Source organism: Siniperca chuatsi, linkage group LG23, assembly GCF_020085105.1.
Source record: "Siniperca chuatsi isolate FFG_IHB_CAS linkage group LG23, ASM2008510v1, whole genome shotgun sequence".
NCBI lineage: Eukaryota > Metazoa > Chordata > Actinopteri > Centrarchiformes > Sinipercidae > Siniperca > Siniperca chuatsi.
In genome coordinates, this window is record NC_058064.1 from 8,183,612 (window position 1) to 8,198,140 (window position 14,529).

A 14,529-nucleotide genomic window follows, 5' to 3' on the forward strand; every position below is an offset into this window, starting at 1 on the left:
GTTAGCTACCAAAAAAGCAAGTACACTCCACAGAGTAGCAATGTGCAACTAATCATGCCCTTTAGTAATGCTCAGGTAAAATCTGATACAACATATCTTTACTGCTTGATATACTGTATTATCTCTGTGAACTGACTGTAGATTGTATGTTGTTTTATTTGTTCTAGGGTTGGGTACAGTAAATTCACTGTGTAGTCAGTGACATCAATGCAAAGATTTGCATAGAATACCCAAAGTTGGTTACTTAATTTACAGCATAAGTACTACTTTAAAACAAGGCATACTTTATAAATAGTTTATAATGTGTAATTAATGGTTTTATTACACCAGCCAAATGTTTTTGTTGTTTTTTTTTTTACAATTTGGCAACCCCAAAGTTATCTTCATTAGTGGCTAATTATGGATTAATTAATATTTTATATAGGATTTACTAATAATTAATAATCCATTAGTTACAAATTATAAACCATTTATAAAGGATACCTATAAAGATGGCTTTATCACTTTGTTTCCATACATGCTATAAATTAATTACAGCAGTCTTAATAAGCAATATCATACAAATATGTTGGAAATATAGTTTATTCAACTGTGTTTGGTTTCCTCACAGTAATCCAAGAGCAGTTACTGAGTCAAAGGCCACAAAAAATCACGATGAAATGAAAAATGACCTAAACAAAATGTGATATTCTAATAACATAACTTCAATCAACATGACACTGCTGCCAAGTTGACTTTGTATTGGTAAGAAGCATTTATCAAACATGGTAAACAACAACAACAACAACAACAACAACAACAACAACGTAACAATGAAAGCACCTTAACTGCAAAAGCTGTAGTTTATTATCAAAGAATGGTACCAATGGTTGCATGCAAGTAATGCAAATGTTGTATACAAATCAGAAATGTGCATGACAGTGGACAGCTAGGAATTAGGTAAAGTAAAGAAACAATTTGACTCGTGATTTCAAGAAAACATCATACTATCATCTCAAGGTTTAGCTGAGCAAAGTAATTTCAAGGATAACACCAATGTTCTTTAATAAGGTGTCATTTATTCTACTTTTTCACACCAAGTACCTCAGAAACATTCAAGTCCTACTTAAATTGGGCTTAAAGTTATTGCTTTAAGGAATTGGGAAGTTATTTTCAAGAAGAAATGGAAATTTCTTAGTTGGGTATATTTATTTTCTATAAGTCAATCAGTGGGACATCATGCTATTTGCATGAAGGCACCATTTGAATTTGAAGATGGCAGACAATGTCAGACACGAGTAAATAACACCGGCATTTTCCTTAAAACCACTTTGATTCATTCAAGATGTTGAAAATGTGACTGCTGTGTAACTGCTATTTTACATTTGTTCATCATTTCTCACATTAGGCATTATACACTGAAATCTGAGTACACAGTCCGTATTTGCTGGTCCTTCACACAGCAATGGATTAATTATTGTACCCACATTATATTATACATGCTTAACATTGGAACATACAAGACAGACAACAAAATGACACTACAATTGAATTGAGACATTAGAGCCATTGTTTACTCCATTGTGTCTGTATTCAATATAATCAAATGCACATTTGGAATGTTTGAAGTGTGTGTTTGATGTATGATTTAATTTTTATTCATAGAACTTTTTTGGTCATTCACTTTTTTCCCCTTTTTTTCCCTTCATGTTTATTTCAACAATGACAATATTCATGCATATCTAGAGCCAAATATTTGAAACACTTTTTGATGCTTGGTTAATTTAACAATCTGATTGCATATTTTGCAAGATATATTGCAAAAAGATTTGCAAAATTGTTGATAGCTTGTCTTGCGATCTATTGTATCTCAAATTTGCCCAGCTCTTGATTTACTCAAGATATATATTTAATTAATGTAGATGCCATTACAGTACCCCAGATTTGCATACTACTTATGTGCAAGGACATGTGAGTACTATAAAAGGACCCAGAAGGCTTTGGGCTGAGCTGTGCCATGGTAGTAGATAAGGGGGTCATGGAAAGGTCATAGATTTAAGGGAGGTCCTTATTCAAACATGATATCTGAAGCTTGGCGCAGGCAGTTGGAGGAGTCAGGGGGCATGCTGTTGTGTGTGATGTTGTTGGCGTCCAGACGCAGATGCTTCAGGCGGGAATAGTTGAGGGGTCCAATGAACTTGCAGAAACTTGCCAGGTCAAACTCTACAGAGAATCAAAAATGCAGAGAAAGTTATGAAGGTTGGTAGAAAGACCAAATACCTTTCAACCCCCTTACACTGGGGATCAAAGGAACCCTGTGGAGTTTTTGACCACTAATGGCGCTATGGTGCAATGTTTTTATGTGCATGTGCACTGTGGTTTCATGCTATTCTGCTGATCGACAGTCGGTGGCGATAACTCACAAAGAAGCATGGCAATGCGCCTGCAAAGGCAGTGAAGAGAAGAAGACTGCAAGCTAGCAAACATGGATGCAAAACAATGCATGATTTAAAATATTCAAAAAGGACTTGCAAATACTTCTGCTAGACCTAAAGAATACACACAGTGTGTTTTGGTGAGACATAATAATGTAAGCATAATTTTAAGTCCACAGGCCGCCTTTAAGAAACAATGCTTTTCAGAGAGTATCATAAAATACCAATACCAAGTAAAGATTGACAGTTGCCACTCACTGTTGATCTCGTTGGCCTGGAGGTAGAGTTGCTCCAGCTGCTCGTTGATCTCAGGGATGGACTGCAGTTTGTTGAAAGACAGATCCAGCTCCACTAGCGATGACGCATTGAACACTCCAGCAGGGAGTCCGGAGTCCACCAGCTTGTTGTGGGAGATCCTTAGGTACTGCAGTGAGGGCAGCTTGTTCAGGTATCCTGCTCCAACACCATCAATGTCGTTGTAGTCAGCATAGAGGATTTCCAGTGAACTGGGGATTCCGGCTGGCAGCTTCTTCAGCTTGTTGTGGCTCACATCCAGGGACAGCAGCTTCTTTGGCCCTTTGAATGCCCCCGCAATGGCATCAGAGGTAAGCTGATTGTGCTGAAGGTTGATGGAGGTCAAATTCTCTTTGTCGATCAAGAGTCCAGAGGGGAACTTGGACAATTTGTTGTGCATCATCTTCAGCTCATCAAGGGACTTTGAGGGAGGGACGACTGGCTCTGTCAGGTTGTTGTTGCTGAAGAATAGCTTCTCCAGGGCTGTGAGTTTGTCAATTGTGCCCTTTGCTATCTTAGCATTGGTAATCTGGTTGTTGTCAAGTACCAGCCATCGAAGTACATCAGTAACATTATCAAACACACCAGCCTTGATCTCTTCTATCTGGTTGTTCTGGAGGTACAGGTACTTGATCCCTGTTGGGACTATGGGAACAAACTTGAGCTTGCGGTTGTCGCAATACATGGCGCTGGGGAACATGATTGGGCAATCGCATTCTTGATTACAGTTGGGCCCTGAGGGTCCTAGAATGGAAAGAGGCTGGTAGTCGTCGTAATAATCCTGGCACAGGGCTACGCTGACCAATACAGCCAACAGGGGTCCACGGAGAGGAAACATGGCTTCTGGGGATCCAACATACAGAAGGGAAGGAGAGGCATGGAATAAGATAGAACTGTTAGAGGGGTCGAGAGCAACAAATCGATTGATTTGTTTTGTTAGAGCCTGTGTCATAGTTAAAATTCTGGTGGCAACATGGGCATTTTGACAATTTGAACTCATGTTCAGATCAGTCATACATCAAGGATTTATTAATAAAATGAAGAAAATTGAAGGACAAAAGAAATCTAAAACACAATTAAATGCTAAAAAGATCCTCCCTCCTCCCTACATACACCATATTGCCACACCCACTCCCCAGAGTATTATAAAGTATTATATAATCGGCCAAAAGTTCATGTCAACCGATTGGAGACCAATGAGTCCTAGATTCCTTGATTCAAATATCTGTGTTGAGCCACATCATTACAGCTGCAGCTTGAACCAAACTGCATTGCTCCCAGCACCACTTCATCTATCAATTTAATACATTTCTACGTAAACCAGCAATGGGAGCAATAATGCAACACAGATTAGAGAAGAGTGCACAATATATGAACATACAGGAATATTACACCAATCTTCAACATATGTTTTACTTGTGAAACACTAAAAAAAGTGATTTTTGCCCTTTGTTAGGTTTATAAACAACTAAGCCAACACATAGAGCAAGGAACTAAAAACAGCCATATAACTAGTTTAGGATCATAACTGTACAAAAGCAACCCTGCAGCCAATGCAAAACCAGAATGATTAATTCCAGACCCATGAAAAATGCAGACAGAAACTGGATCCAAGTGCAGCAGATTGTTTTCCAAAGTCTAAAGTCACCGAAATCTACGAAACAGTCTTAGAAATGCACTGTAGATCTATGTAAACATGCACGATCTAGGCAAGTACACTGTTGTTGGTTTTCCTAAAACAACATGCAAACCATCAAACTTCTATCACTTATTTTTTATTCCATGCACTGGTATTCTTGTCTTCTCTGTTGCAGCACTAGCCACTGCCCAAAAGCCTAGCAGTGACAGCTGATAATCCCATCCGGAAAACAGAAATAAAGTGGAATAATCAAACAGGAAATCACAAATCCATGCCTCCATATGCAAGCTTACCTGTGGTTCTCTCTCTTCGTGTTCGTGGGGTGGAGGGCCAGTAGGTAAGAACAGTGTTCAAAAACTGGAAGTCTCTGGAGAAAAACACAGAGGGAAAGAAGGAGAGAGGGGGAGGAGAGAGAGAGAGGGGTAGATGGAGAGACAGAGAGGGAAAAAGGGAGGGGGGAGGAGGGGGGGCTTCTTCAGCAAACTGGAGTCAGGTCGTCATATAAATTGAAGATGTCATCCATATGAATGTCTGCTGGAGCATCATCCAAAAACTGCTGTTAACTAACCAAGAGCAGGTGCAACAAGGAACACGAATATTATACCACAAAAAAGGTAAAAAATGTATGATGCTGTTAATATTACCTCCACCTTTTCCACTGTATGTCACCTTTACAAACCACCCGCTTCTAGTGCATTCTGGTAATTGTCCTCCAAACAACCACCCCAAAGTGTGCGCAAGCAAAAACTCAAGTTGAAGTTGGTTTGGCTGTTTGTGGAAAAGTCTTAAGAGTAGGAGAAGCTATGTGTGGAAAAATGAGAAAACGATCTCTGGCAGCCATTTAACCCAGACGCTGGTTATGAAGAAGAATAAATTCAGCTGTACCTCTTGAGCTGTGAATAAGGCTTTGGAAAATCTGACAAAAAGGTTATGAGACGGCTAGAGAAGACTTGCATAACACTTGACACATTTCTTCTCCTGTTTTTGACCAAAGGCATGGCACTGTAACTGTAGGTTAAAGCAGAGCCAATTGATCTCATATGTCTTTGCTATGAATTATTCTACTTTTCATTCTTGTACCCCCACATTTTTCTTCTCCACAAGCCCTGCAATCAGCCTCTGTGTTAAATACTTCTCTATGCAAATAGAGACAAATGAACAAAATGGACCCAAGGTGGTGTTCCACTTATCTGTTAAGTGCAGTTGAGGAAGGGGGTGGGGAAGATAAATGGCCAAATGTTTCTCCCATTTGTTGGTGGACGTCCATCACACCATCAGAGCATGCCGGGAATTGACGCCTGGATTTAATTGGCCACAGCGTGGTCTGTTACTCTACTCACATACCATTCTTGGCCATCTTGGATGCATTTCTTGTGTGTGGAAAACTTTCATAACTCACATTCTTGCTCAAGATATCTGATTTCTCAAGATATGTGAGAAAAAAATGCATTTGCTCCTTGTGCTACTTTTTTTTCTCCCACAGCAGAAAATCAATTTTCTGCAAAATTTTTGTTATTTGACTGCCTTCTTAGAATAATGTCCTTACTTGCATCTGCAGGCTCATGTGATCCACTAAATCATTTATTTCATTGACTTATGTATTTGTAAGAAATAATTCTTTAAAAGAAAAAAAAGTTTTTTGTTTGGGTTTTAATTGCGTAGATTTGGCCATTTGACTTTGATAACATATTACTCAGTAGAGTTCATGCTGTTTTATGATTTTTACTTTTGTATTGTATAAGTTTGAAATCTTAGTAAACCTGGTGCAATGGGTAATAATCTAACACAGCACTGCAAGACATTTTGAGAGTCATTTCATTTTCATGACCTCCCACAGACAGAGTGTAACAAAATGGAAGAGGAATGAGGCATGAAGGGGAGGGTTTAGGCTTGGGTTGATTGAACCAAAGGTTGCTGTTGTGAAACTGTGTTTAGCAGACTCCCCATGCATTTCCAAATCTGCTGAGTAAAATTATAAAAATTATAGGATTGACAAACTATGAGGTTGAAAATAAATGGAATGTTTCTTTAATGTAGATGGCATATTTTTCAAACATGGGAAAAGTGGTTGCAAACAATATGAAGACCAAAACACACTGTTTACACATGTACATAAAGCATCTAAAAACGTCCATAATGAGAAAGAAGTGGTAATTTCCAACAGTCATTCATCCAAACAAACTTAAGGTTTTCTCAGGTTTTTTTGTTGTGAGAAGGTGAAAAATGTCCTACAACTATTTCCTCTCTGTGTAACATTCAGTGAAGCCCTACATTTCATTTTTTTCTGACATTTCTCACTATCTAGAGAGCTTGTGTTTCTGAGTAATAGATACGAGATAACTCCCTCTTTGTACTGCCTGTGTGTCTCTACTGACACTCAGTGATAGAGGACTTTAGAGTCACAGTAGATGCCCCAAAGGCCATGTGAGAAAGTCATTAGTATTGTTGGGTCAATAGTTTAGAACCCCTTAAAGGTCATTTGTACACAATCAATTGAGAAACAATGAAGGTGTTTAACATGTACCAAAAACTTTTTAGAATCTCAGCAAACCTTGAAACCCACTGGGTACTGCGTTCACTCATTTTATCAAGTCATATTTTATCATAAATGTTATCAAATTCTTTAAATGTCTTCTGGTTTCATTTGAACAAACCAAACCAAAGTGTAGTGATATTAGGTTTATTTTAACTTACATGAATAAATCATAGACCTTAAAGTTTCTTACAGTGGTGATCCTTGAGTACCATGGCCCTGCTGATTATTGGTTCTAGTTAGCCAGAGGCACAATCTGTCAGAAAAATGTAAACATTAGAGTAAATTCTAAACCCTGAGTTGAAACCTGTTTATAGCTGACAGTCAGTGTATTGACCTGTCAAACATTAGAAAGCAAACTCCACTGTAAATTCTTCTGATGCCATCTTAGTTATTTTTTACGAGCAATATTTTGGAAACACACAAATACATCATTAATTTTGAATGATGTGGGTCTCTGTCATGTAAAGGGGTGGACCATACTATTAATTCCACTGAGAATCAACACCCCATACTGCAGCTTTCAGCTCACTAAGTTTAAATTGCTGGTCTCTGTCAACTAAAACTGGTTACTTTGCTGTGTCCCAATTCAGGGTCTGTACCCTAACTAATGGTGTGTTTGAATGGCAAGAACAAACAGTGGAGTTAATGTCTTCTATTGTTTACAACTTACTGTAGATTTAGTCTAGCTCTAGACATACTCTATATTTACTATCTTGACACAAAAACCTGATATGAAATAGTCATGTGGTATTTCCTGATTTTAAGAGTTTACAAAGATTTCCTGAACTCTCCGTTAAATAACTGACGGGTACACAATGGCCTTTTTGATGCAGAGGGCTGCAAAGGATGCATTTTTGTTGAATTTATGTCCTCCAAATTCAGGAAAAAGAAGGCTGCACTTTCGAAGAGCTAACCCTTGATTCCAACCCTTGATATAGACCTATACAGTAATACCTGCCCAGTGCAAAGGGCCAAGTTGCTAGTCTTTCATTATAGCTAATGAGCCACACCTGGTGTCATAAGCCCATACAGCCCAGGTGAAACAATTCTTTTTCTCTTTTCTCCAGGTTGGAAGGCACAAATCCTCATTCACTGCAGTCCATTTTAGCCAGCTCCACAACTGATCTGGGGAGAGAGAAGACAGATGTGTTACCTTTGTGACACATATATTGCCAAATGCTTCTTAACACATGAGCGGTACCTGCTATCTTGCATGCTCTCCACCCTAGGTTTCATGCACTTTGTGCAGACGCCACCAACCGACCTTAATACTGCAGTGACTCCAGTTATTAGGAATTAGGCAATTAATTGCAAATGTGTACATACAAATTGTTCATTAAAATCTGCACGAATAGATTATTTGGCCACCTGGGACCAACACAACAAGATGTAAACACTGCACTGACCTTTTATCTCCTTATAAAGTTATAGTGAACAGTTGCCAATTTACACATTCAGCACACACACACCAACATTAGCATTCATTTGGAGTTTGTGTTTCTGGCCACCTGGTAAATGCATATCTAATATTCACTCTCCTATCTAGCTCTGTAGCTGCTAAATGCTCCTCAATGTTCACCAGTCAGTTACTATGTCTGTTTGTTGTTTAGTGCTAGGCAGGCAGTGTACTATTTTTTTAAATTTTTTTGCTGTTTACTGCTGCTGGAAACAAAATTGATTAGAACAGTGAGACTGAACCAAAACAGTAAAGTTTCGGGCCATAAAACTAAAACAATGGGCTTAAAAAGTTAAAATGGTCCATAGAGCTGAGGGGAACTGCAGAGTCGGGTGATAATTCTCTGTGGGTTCATCACCATGAGCACATCTTTCACATTACACATTTTATCCATTGTTGTCAAACTTTTGATTGGAGCCACTTTCAGTAAAGGAGACACTAATTTATGTCTAATGTACTAATATCAAAAAATAACCCTTGATACTTGCTGTCCCTGTACATTTCAAAGAGCAAAGAATGGACAAGCCCCTCAGATACTGAATAAAAAGAGCTTTCTATTGGTCCTGACACAGTTAACATTTGTGCTCTTCATCAGGAAACTGCTCAAAATATTTATTTCTTTGAGGTTGGTGGTTTTTTACCTCTGTTATTGGCAGTGTTTTTATGTGAACCCAGATTTAAGCTGCTCCAGACTGTTTGCAGAGTGGAGGCTGGAAAGGAGACATTTTGTCATTGTGCTTAGCCACTGTGCTTCTTTTTCTTGAATATGTTGATGTCTGCCTTATGCTCTCACATCCTTTCCATTAGGTCAGATGGCAGACATTCGCTTTTAACTCTGTTTTCCTAATACTTTGTTTGTGCTCAAATGTAACTTGTTTAACTTCCCTGTAGTAATGCCAGATAATTCATTATATAAGAACATAAATTCAAGGACACTACGAACATTGTCTTTGGATTTCTTCAATGATGTTTTCTTACATACAGTACATGGGGTGTCCAGGTGGCCTAGACTTTTAGATGCTGACCATGCAATTGCACAATATCAGTTTATAAAATCCATGACAGCTCATGGTCATGAGCTAGTGCAAGTTAACTTTAAGTTAAGTTTTTCTCATTTGGTATCCTGTTTTTAAGTTCACTGATCTGAGTTTTTGTCTTTCTTTTCCAGTTCAGAAAAATGGGGATGCCCCATTATTTTCCACAACTTCTAATTTAAATTATCAACAAAGCAGGAAATGCATGAAAGTCATTGGTGGTGCTTGGACAGTTAGAACATTTCTTGTTGACACATCAAATAAAGGGGAGTTTGAGTGTAGTAATGTGTCCTTTATACAGGATATTATTTCATTTGAACTATGTCCTAAAAATTCCTGTAATACCATGTCCATTGGACAAGACTAACTGGAAGCTGTACTTTTTTATGACAATTTTATGGATGCAATGACATGGCCGTGGGATACTGGATATGTATTTATTTCTACAAGAGGTAAACTATAGACGAAAGCCTTCAGATAAAGGGGAAAAAAGAGATGTGCTTTCCACTAGTGTACACGCAATCAACATTGTGCTCTTCATCTGTAACTTGCTCAGAATGTTTGTTTCTTTGAGGGTTGCTTGCCTTTAACTGTGTTCCTGTCAGTGTTTTTGTGAACTAGAGTGAAGCTTATTGTGGAGGCTGGGAAACACACATGCTGACATTTTGCTTAGTCAGCCTGCTTCCTCCCCCCAAATGTGTTCTCACTGGCTTTTATTACTGTTTTTCTCATGATTTATTTGTCCTATTACAGTAATTTTGTTGAGTTCCTTGTAATAATGCCAAGTGATGGATGACATCCTTCAACAAAAAAAGTTAGAGGTTTGGGTCTGAACAGTTATAAACCTACTCATATTTCAAGTCTGATTTTTGACATTCTCTCTGCACAGATAAAGAATTATGTTCACAGCAAAGCAGTTCTGGTATATGCTCTAATACATCTAAATATTATACTTTAATTGCAGACTTCTTTTCACCATCTTATGTTAACACATGGTATCAGTCTGTGTAAGGTCTATGACATGTAAGAAAAATATTGTTTTTAAAGAAACAAACTTTTTATCATTACCAGAAAACAATCATGGAATTATTCCATGAAGAAGTTGAAATGTCTTTTCAATTAGTTTTATCAAAGGCAAACAAAAGTCAGATATACTGTAAATATAACCGAGATAGATATAACCGTTAGCTAAAACCCTTCCGCTAGTAGCAATCAAGCGGCAACCTCCGGGGCTGAAAAATTAAGCCGATGCGGAAGTGCCAAAAACTGCGGTTCCTCGAATGGCCACTTGAGGCTGGCTCCAAAAATGAGTCAATCTTCATAAGCCCCCATGTTGAAATACCCAACTTCACAGCAGAAATAAACATGTTTACAACCTGGTACAAAAAATGGTTTTGGTCTCTATAGCTAATTTCCCCATTCATGATAACTGTACACGGAGTGATTTTTTTTATATAACTCACCTGTTTGAAGTATATTAAGGCTTAAAGTTATGAATGATTAAGGATGTGGCCGCTTTGAGTGACAGGTAGGTGACCTATCAGGTGGCTAGGTGGTTTCATCAACCAGGCTTCATTCGGCCCATTTTTGGATTAGCTGGAGTCAGGGACTGCCTAGATGGCGACGGCTGGAGCCGCTCATTTTAAGCTTCACAGCGGCTCTTCAGAAACCTATAGGTGATGTCACGGACACTATGTCCATTTTTTATACAGTCTATGGCAGCAATGCAATTGTCCAGTTGGACAACATAAGATGATAGCATGTCCGGCTAACTAGCTTACTACTATTCTTTTTTGCGGTTACAGGGTATGTTAAAAACAACGACTAGCACATCCACTGTGAAGTTGCAAAGTTTAGGCTAATGTTAGCAACTTGGATTTAAGGAAGTTTACACTCCAGCAACATCACCCGAGATAGCGTTATGTTTGCCAATTACATCGGTTAGTCCTCATCCTAAAAGCCATTTCTCTTGTAATGTTAACAGTGAAAATATACAGTTTGAAAACATGTAGGGCCTAAGTAAAGCTAAAGAGGGTTATTGAGGGTTGTTGCTAAATGCCTTAGCAACACGCTGATCTGACGTTTTTATTCAAACTAGGCTAACTGTTATACTACTGTAGGACTAGCTCTGCATTGCGATACAAGAATAATGCTGTTTCTTTATTTCCATGTCTTATATTGTCTTACATTAGACATATGCAGCTTTAGCCTCAGTCTTTTAGCACAGTATCTAGATGTAGCCATCAAGTGTATATTTAAGACCCCTTTTATAGAGTTCTTGTTTTAGAACGAGTCAGCTGTTAACATAAGAATGGAGTCATGGAACTAACGTTCGCTTAATTACTAGCTACCCACCACCAGCTAGCTTGAAAAAAGCTGCTAATGACAGTTGTTATTTTGCAGGCTAGAAATGTGAAGCCTGTTTTAGTCATCCTCTGTCTGTAAAAAAAAGGGACCATTAGTAAAAAGTTCGAGGGGTAAATCTGTCCCGTTATCTTTGTAAACTGTGTATGTGTGGAACAGAAAGCTTGCAGGTGTAGCAACAGTAACTAAGGGGGATGGGCCTTAACAAGTGGTTTCCTCTTCTTCTTTGGAATTAAATCAGATTTGAGTAAATTACACTTTCTCACATTTTCTGTAATGCATGTGATGTTGGGAGACTATTGACATTTTTATTTAGCCCACACTGACCGTATGCAGTACGAAACTATGTCTCATTAGGTTGTGCAGTACTGTATGGACATTGTCTGGCTTGAGGTTTATACAGTCAGTTGTTAGAATGAACCTTTGTCTTTTCTGCATTATAATTATCTGATAATTTTAACTTCAAGGTTTATATTTTTTTTCCAGTGAAAAACACCCGCCTCACAGCATGACTGATTTGCAGGACTAGTGAGCCAACACTGAATATACTGTATATATCATAGATGAAACATAAGATTAAAACTGGCACGTGTGAAAGTGCAATGCAAATTATCTTCCCTGGATTTTTCTTCCTTGTCAGCACCACACACACACACACACACACACACACACACACACACACACACATTCACAGATAAAAATAAATGCAAGCAAATTAACAAAGAAAAAAAACTTTGCAACTAAGATGCACATGCTGTGACAGAGGTACACAGATGGAGATCCAAGCAAGCATATTAGCAAACAGGAATATTCTTGGACTTCTTGGCACAGACACACAGAGGCTTCTAATAAAATCTAAGACAGCACCCAGACACCACCTTCTGTTCCTACCATGTGGCCATGTGGTAAGTACTGCGCTTAAAACAGAGACTCATCCTCAGGCAGGCTAAGTGATTCTCTCACCTTGTCTCTCATGGTCTCACATGTGCTGCAAGAGTGAACCAGCGCTAAAATCAGACTAGAAGATCTGCTTAACACAACAGACCTCTGTATGTTTAAATCACCTACCTGTATCACACAAACCACCTTAGAATTTCCTTACAATCCCTAAATTAAGGGATATAGTGTAAACTACACCAGCTAAGTGTACTGTTTTCATATTAAATGTCTCATACACAGTAATTACAGGGCTTAACAAATTGCTGTGGTGTTGATAAGAGGATTTGATTGAGGAATTTAGTATCATATTGCAGGTAGTCAGACAGGTATGAGCCCAGGTACTTTTTTTTTGTGGCTACATTTGATTAATGTAGTTTGGTTTTGCAGTTTAGCTAACCATCTGCATAAATCTGTGACACATCTGCTTTTCGGCAGGATTTCACCAGTCTGCTTTCGACATGGTGTAGCAGCTCAGGTTACTTTGGTTGCATAAGCGCCACAAGGCAGGCACTTCACCTACACACACACACACACACACACACATACACACTCACATGTGCATGTGAAAACACACTAAGCAGCAATGAGTGTAAGAGTGAATGTGCAAATATGCTCTGAAGTAAGTCGATGGAAACACATTTGCACACAACTGATTTTCTCCAAACTATTTCCTCTCAAACTTTTTTCACATTAATTGAAACCTCGCAGACACACATACATCTCAATCCACATGCACCAACACACATAAATACTGGCAACGGGCCTCAAGCAATAAGTTTAAGTGCTTATGGTTTAGAAGATAGACATCTGTTCAGGAGATCAAGTTGCACCGTGCTTATGCATGTGTGTTTCGGGGGGAGACACAAAGAACATAAAGTGCTATACTAATAACCACCACATGGGGGCAACAGATTGAAGTACATTCAAATTGCAGTACTGCAGTGACTGAGGTGCTGTGATGAGCGCCAGTGCTCAAACACTGATGCTTCTCAGTCTGTCCGTGTCTGAACCGCCGCCCCCCAAGACCCAAGTCATATCATATTCATGTGTGCTTTTTTTTATAGCTTCTTTTTTTGAGCAGGCTGTTTGCATTATTTGTAATTTAACTCTACACAGTTAGTATTTTAAGTGAAGGAAGCAGTTTTCTATGGAGTACCGAAAGTGACAACTTTCACTGTTTAATTTATCAGTAAAGTTGATAAAAAAATTTAAAACTCAATTATACTTTTTCAGTCCAAGCACACGTTCAATCATTCATCATTACCCACGCTATTTTATTTATTTTCTCCATTTTCCTCCCAACATTTCCACTTAATCTCACATTTCCCATTTTCGTGTTGCTTATTTGATAATAAGAATAGTTTGATTGGTCTAGGTGTGTGTCTAACATTAGTGGTGTAGTGAATAAAAAAATAAAGAAACGGAAAACAGTGTCTTGATGGCCAAAAAAGAAAAGAAAAGTTAAAAATAAACAGCTGGTGGCAGTAATGCACTGATACATTTGGTATCAACAGCCCAATTAAAAAGAGAAAACAGTTGTGAGGAAAATTAAAAAAAGGAAAAACTTGTCATAGATATTAATCATGTGGTGGGACCAAAGAAAGGAAAAGCAAGGAGTTAGAAAATAAAAAGAGCTAGTCAAAGATAGTGCAGAAAAATACTGGTATTGTATTTCAGCTTTAGCTTTCTAGGGGTAAATAAAACAAAAATTTACTCCTATGTATTCACTTATTTTGATTAATCAGATAGCATGTTATTGACATTTGTCATTTCTGAGACTCCACACTATACAATATAATGAAAGAATTGGTGAATGCACAAAGTGAGAAAAACTAGATTCTTAGGAGCATTGA

At 38.2% G+C, this 14,529-nt stretch overlaps 1 protein-coding gene across 1 annotated transcript; it reads right to left on the minus strand.

The window, feature by feature from the left end:
* Positions 1–564: 564 nt before the first annotated feature.
* On the minus strand, positions 565–4,773 carry lum (lumican). Its single transcript, XM_044186744.1, has 3 exons — positions 4,641–4,773; positions 2,673–3,551; positions 565–2,202 (listed from the first exon to the last, which is right to left on the minus strand). The coding sequence occupies exons 2-3, from the start codon at positions 3,544–3,546 to the stop codon at positions 2,048–2,050; spliced, it is 1,029 nt and encodes a 342-aa protein (XP_044042679.1). The 5' UTR covers positions 3,547–3,551; positions 4,641–4,773; the 3' UTR covers positions 565–2,047.
* Positions 4,774–14,529: the final 9,756 nt, after the last annotated feature.

What these genes read in the sequence shown, in the direction of transcription:
- lum (XM_044186744.1), bottom strand. Translation starts at nt 3,546, where the DNA reads ATGTTTCCTCTCCGTGGACCCCTGTTGGCTGTATTGGTCAGCGTAGCC. An exon ending in CCAGGCCAACGAGATCAACA is followed by an intron (nt 2,203 to 2,672) that starts GTGAGTGGCAAC and finishes GATTCTCTGTAG; the next exon opens with AGTTTGACCTGGCAAGTTTC.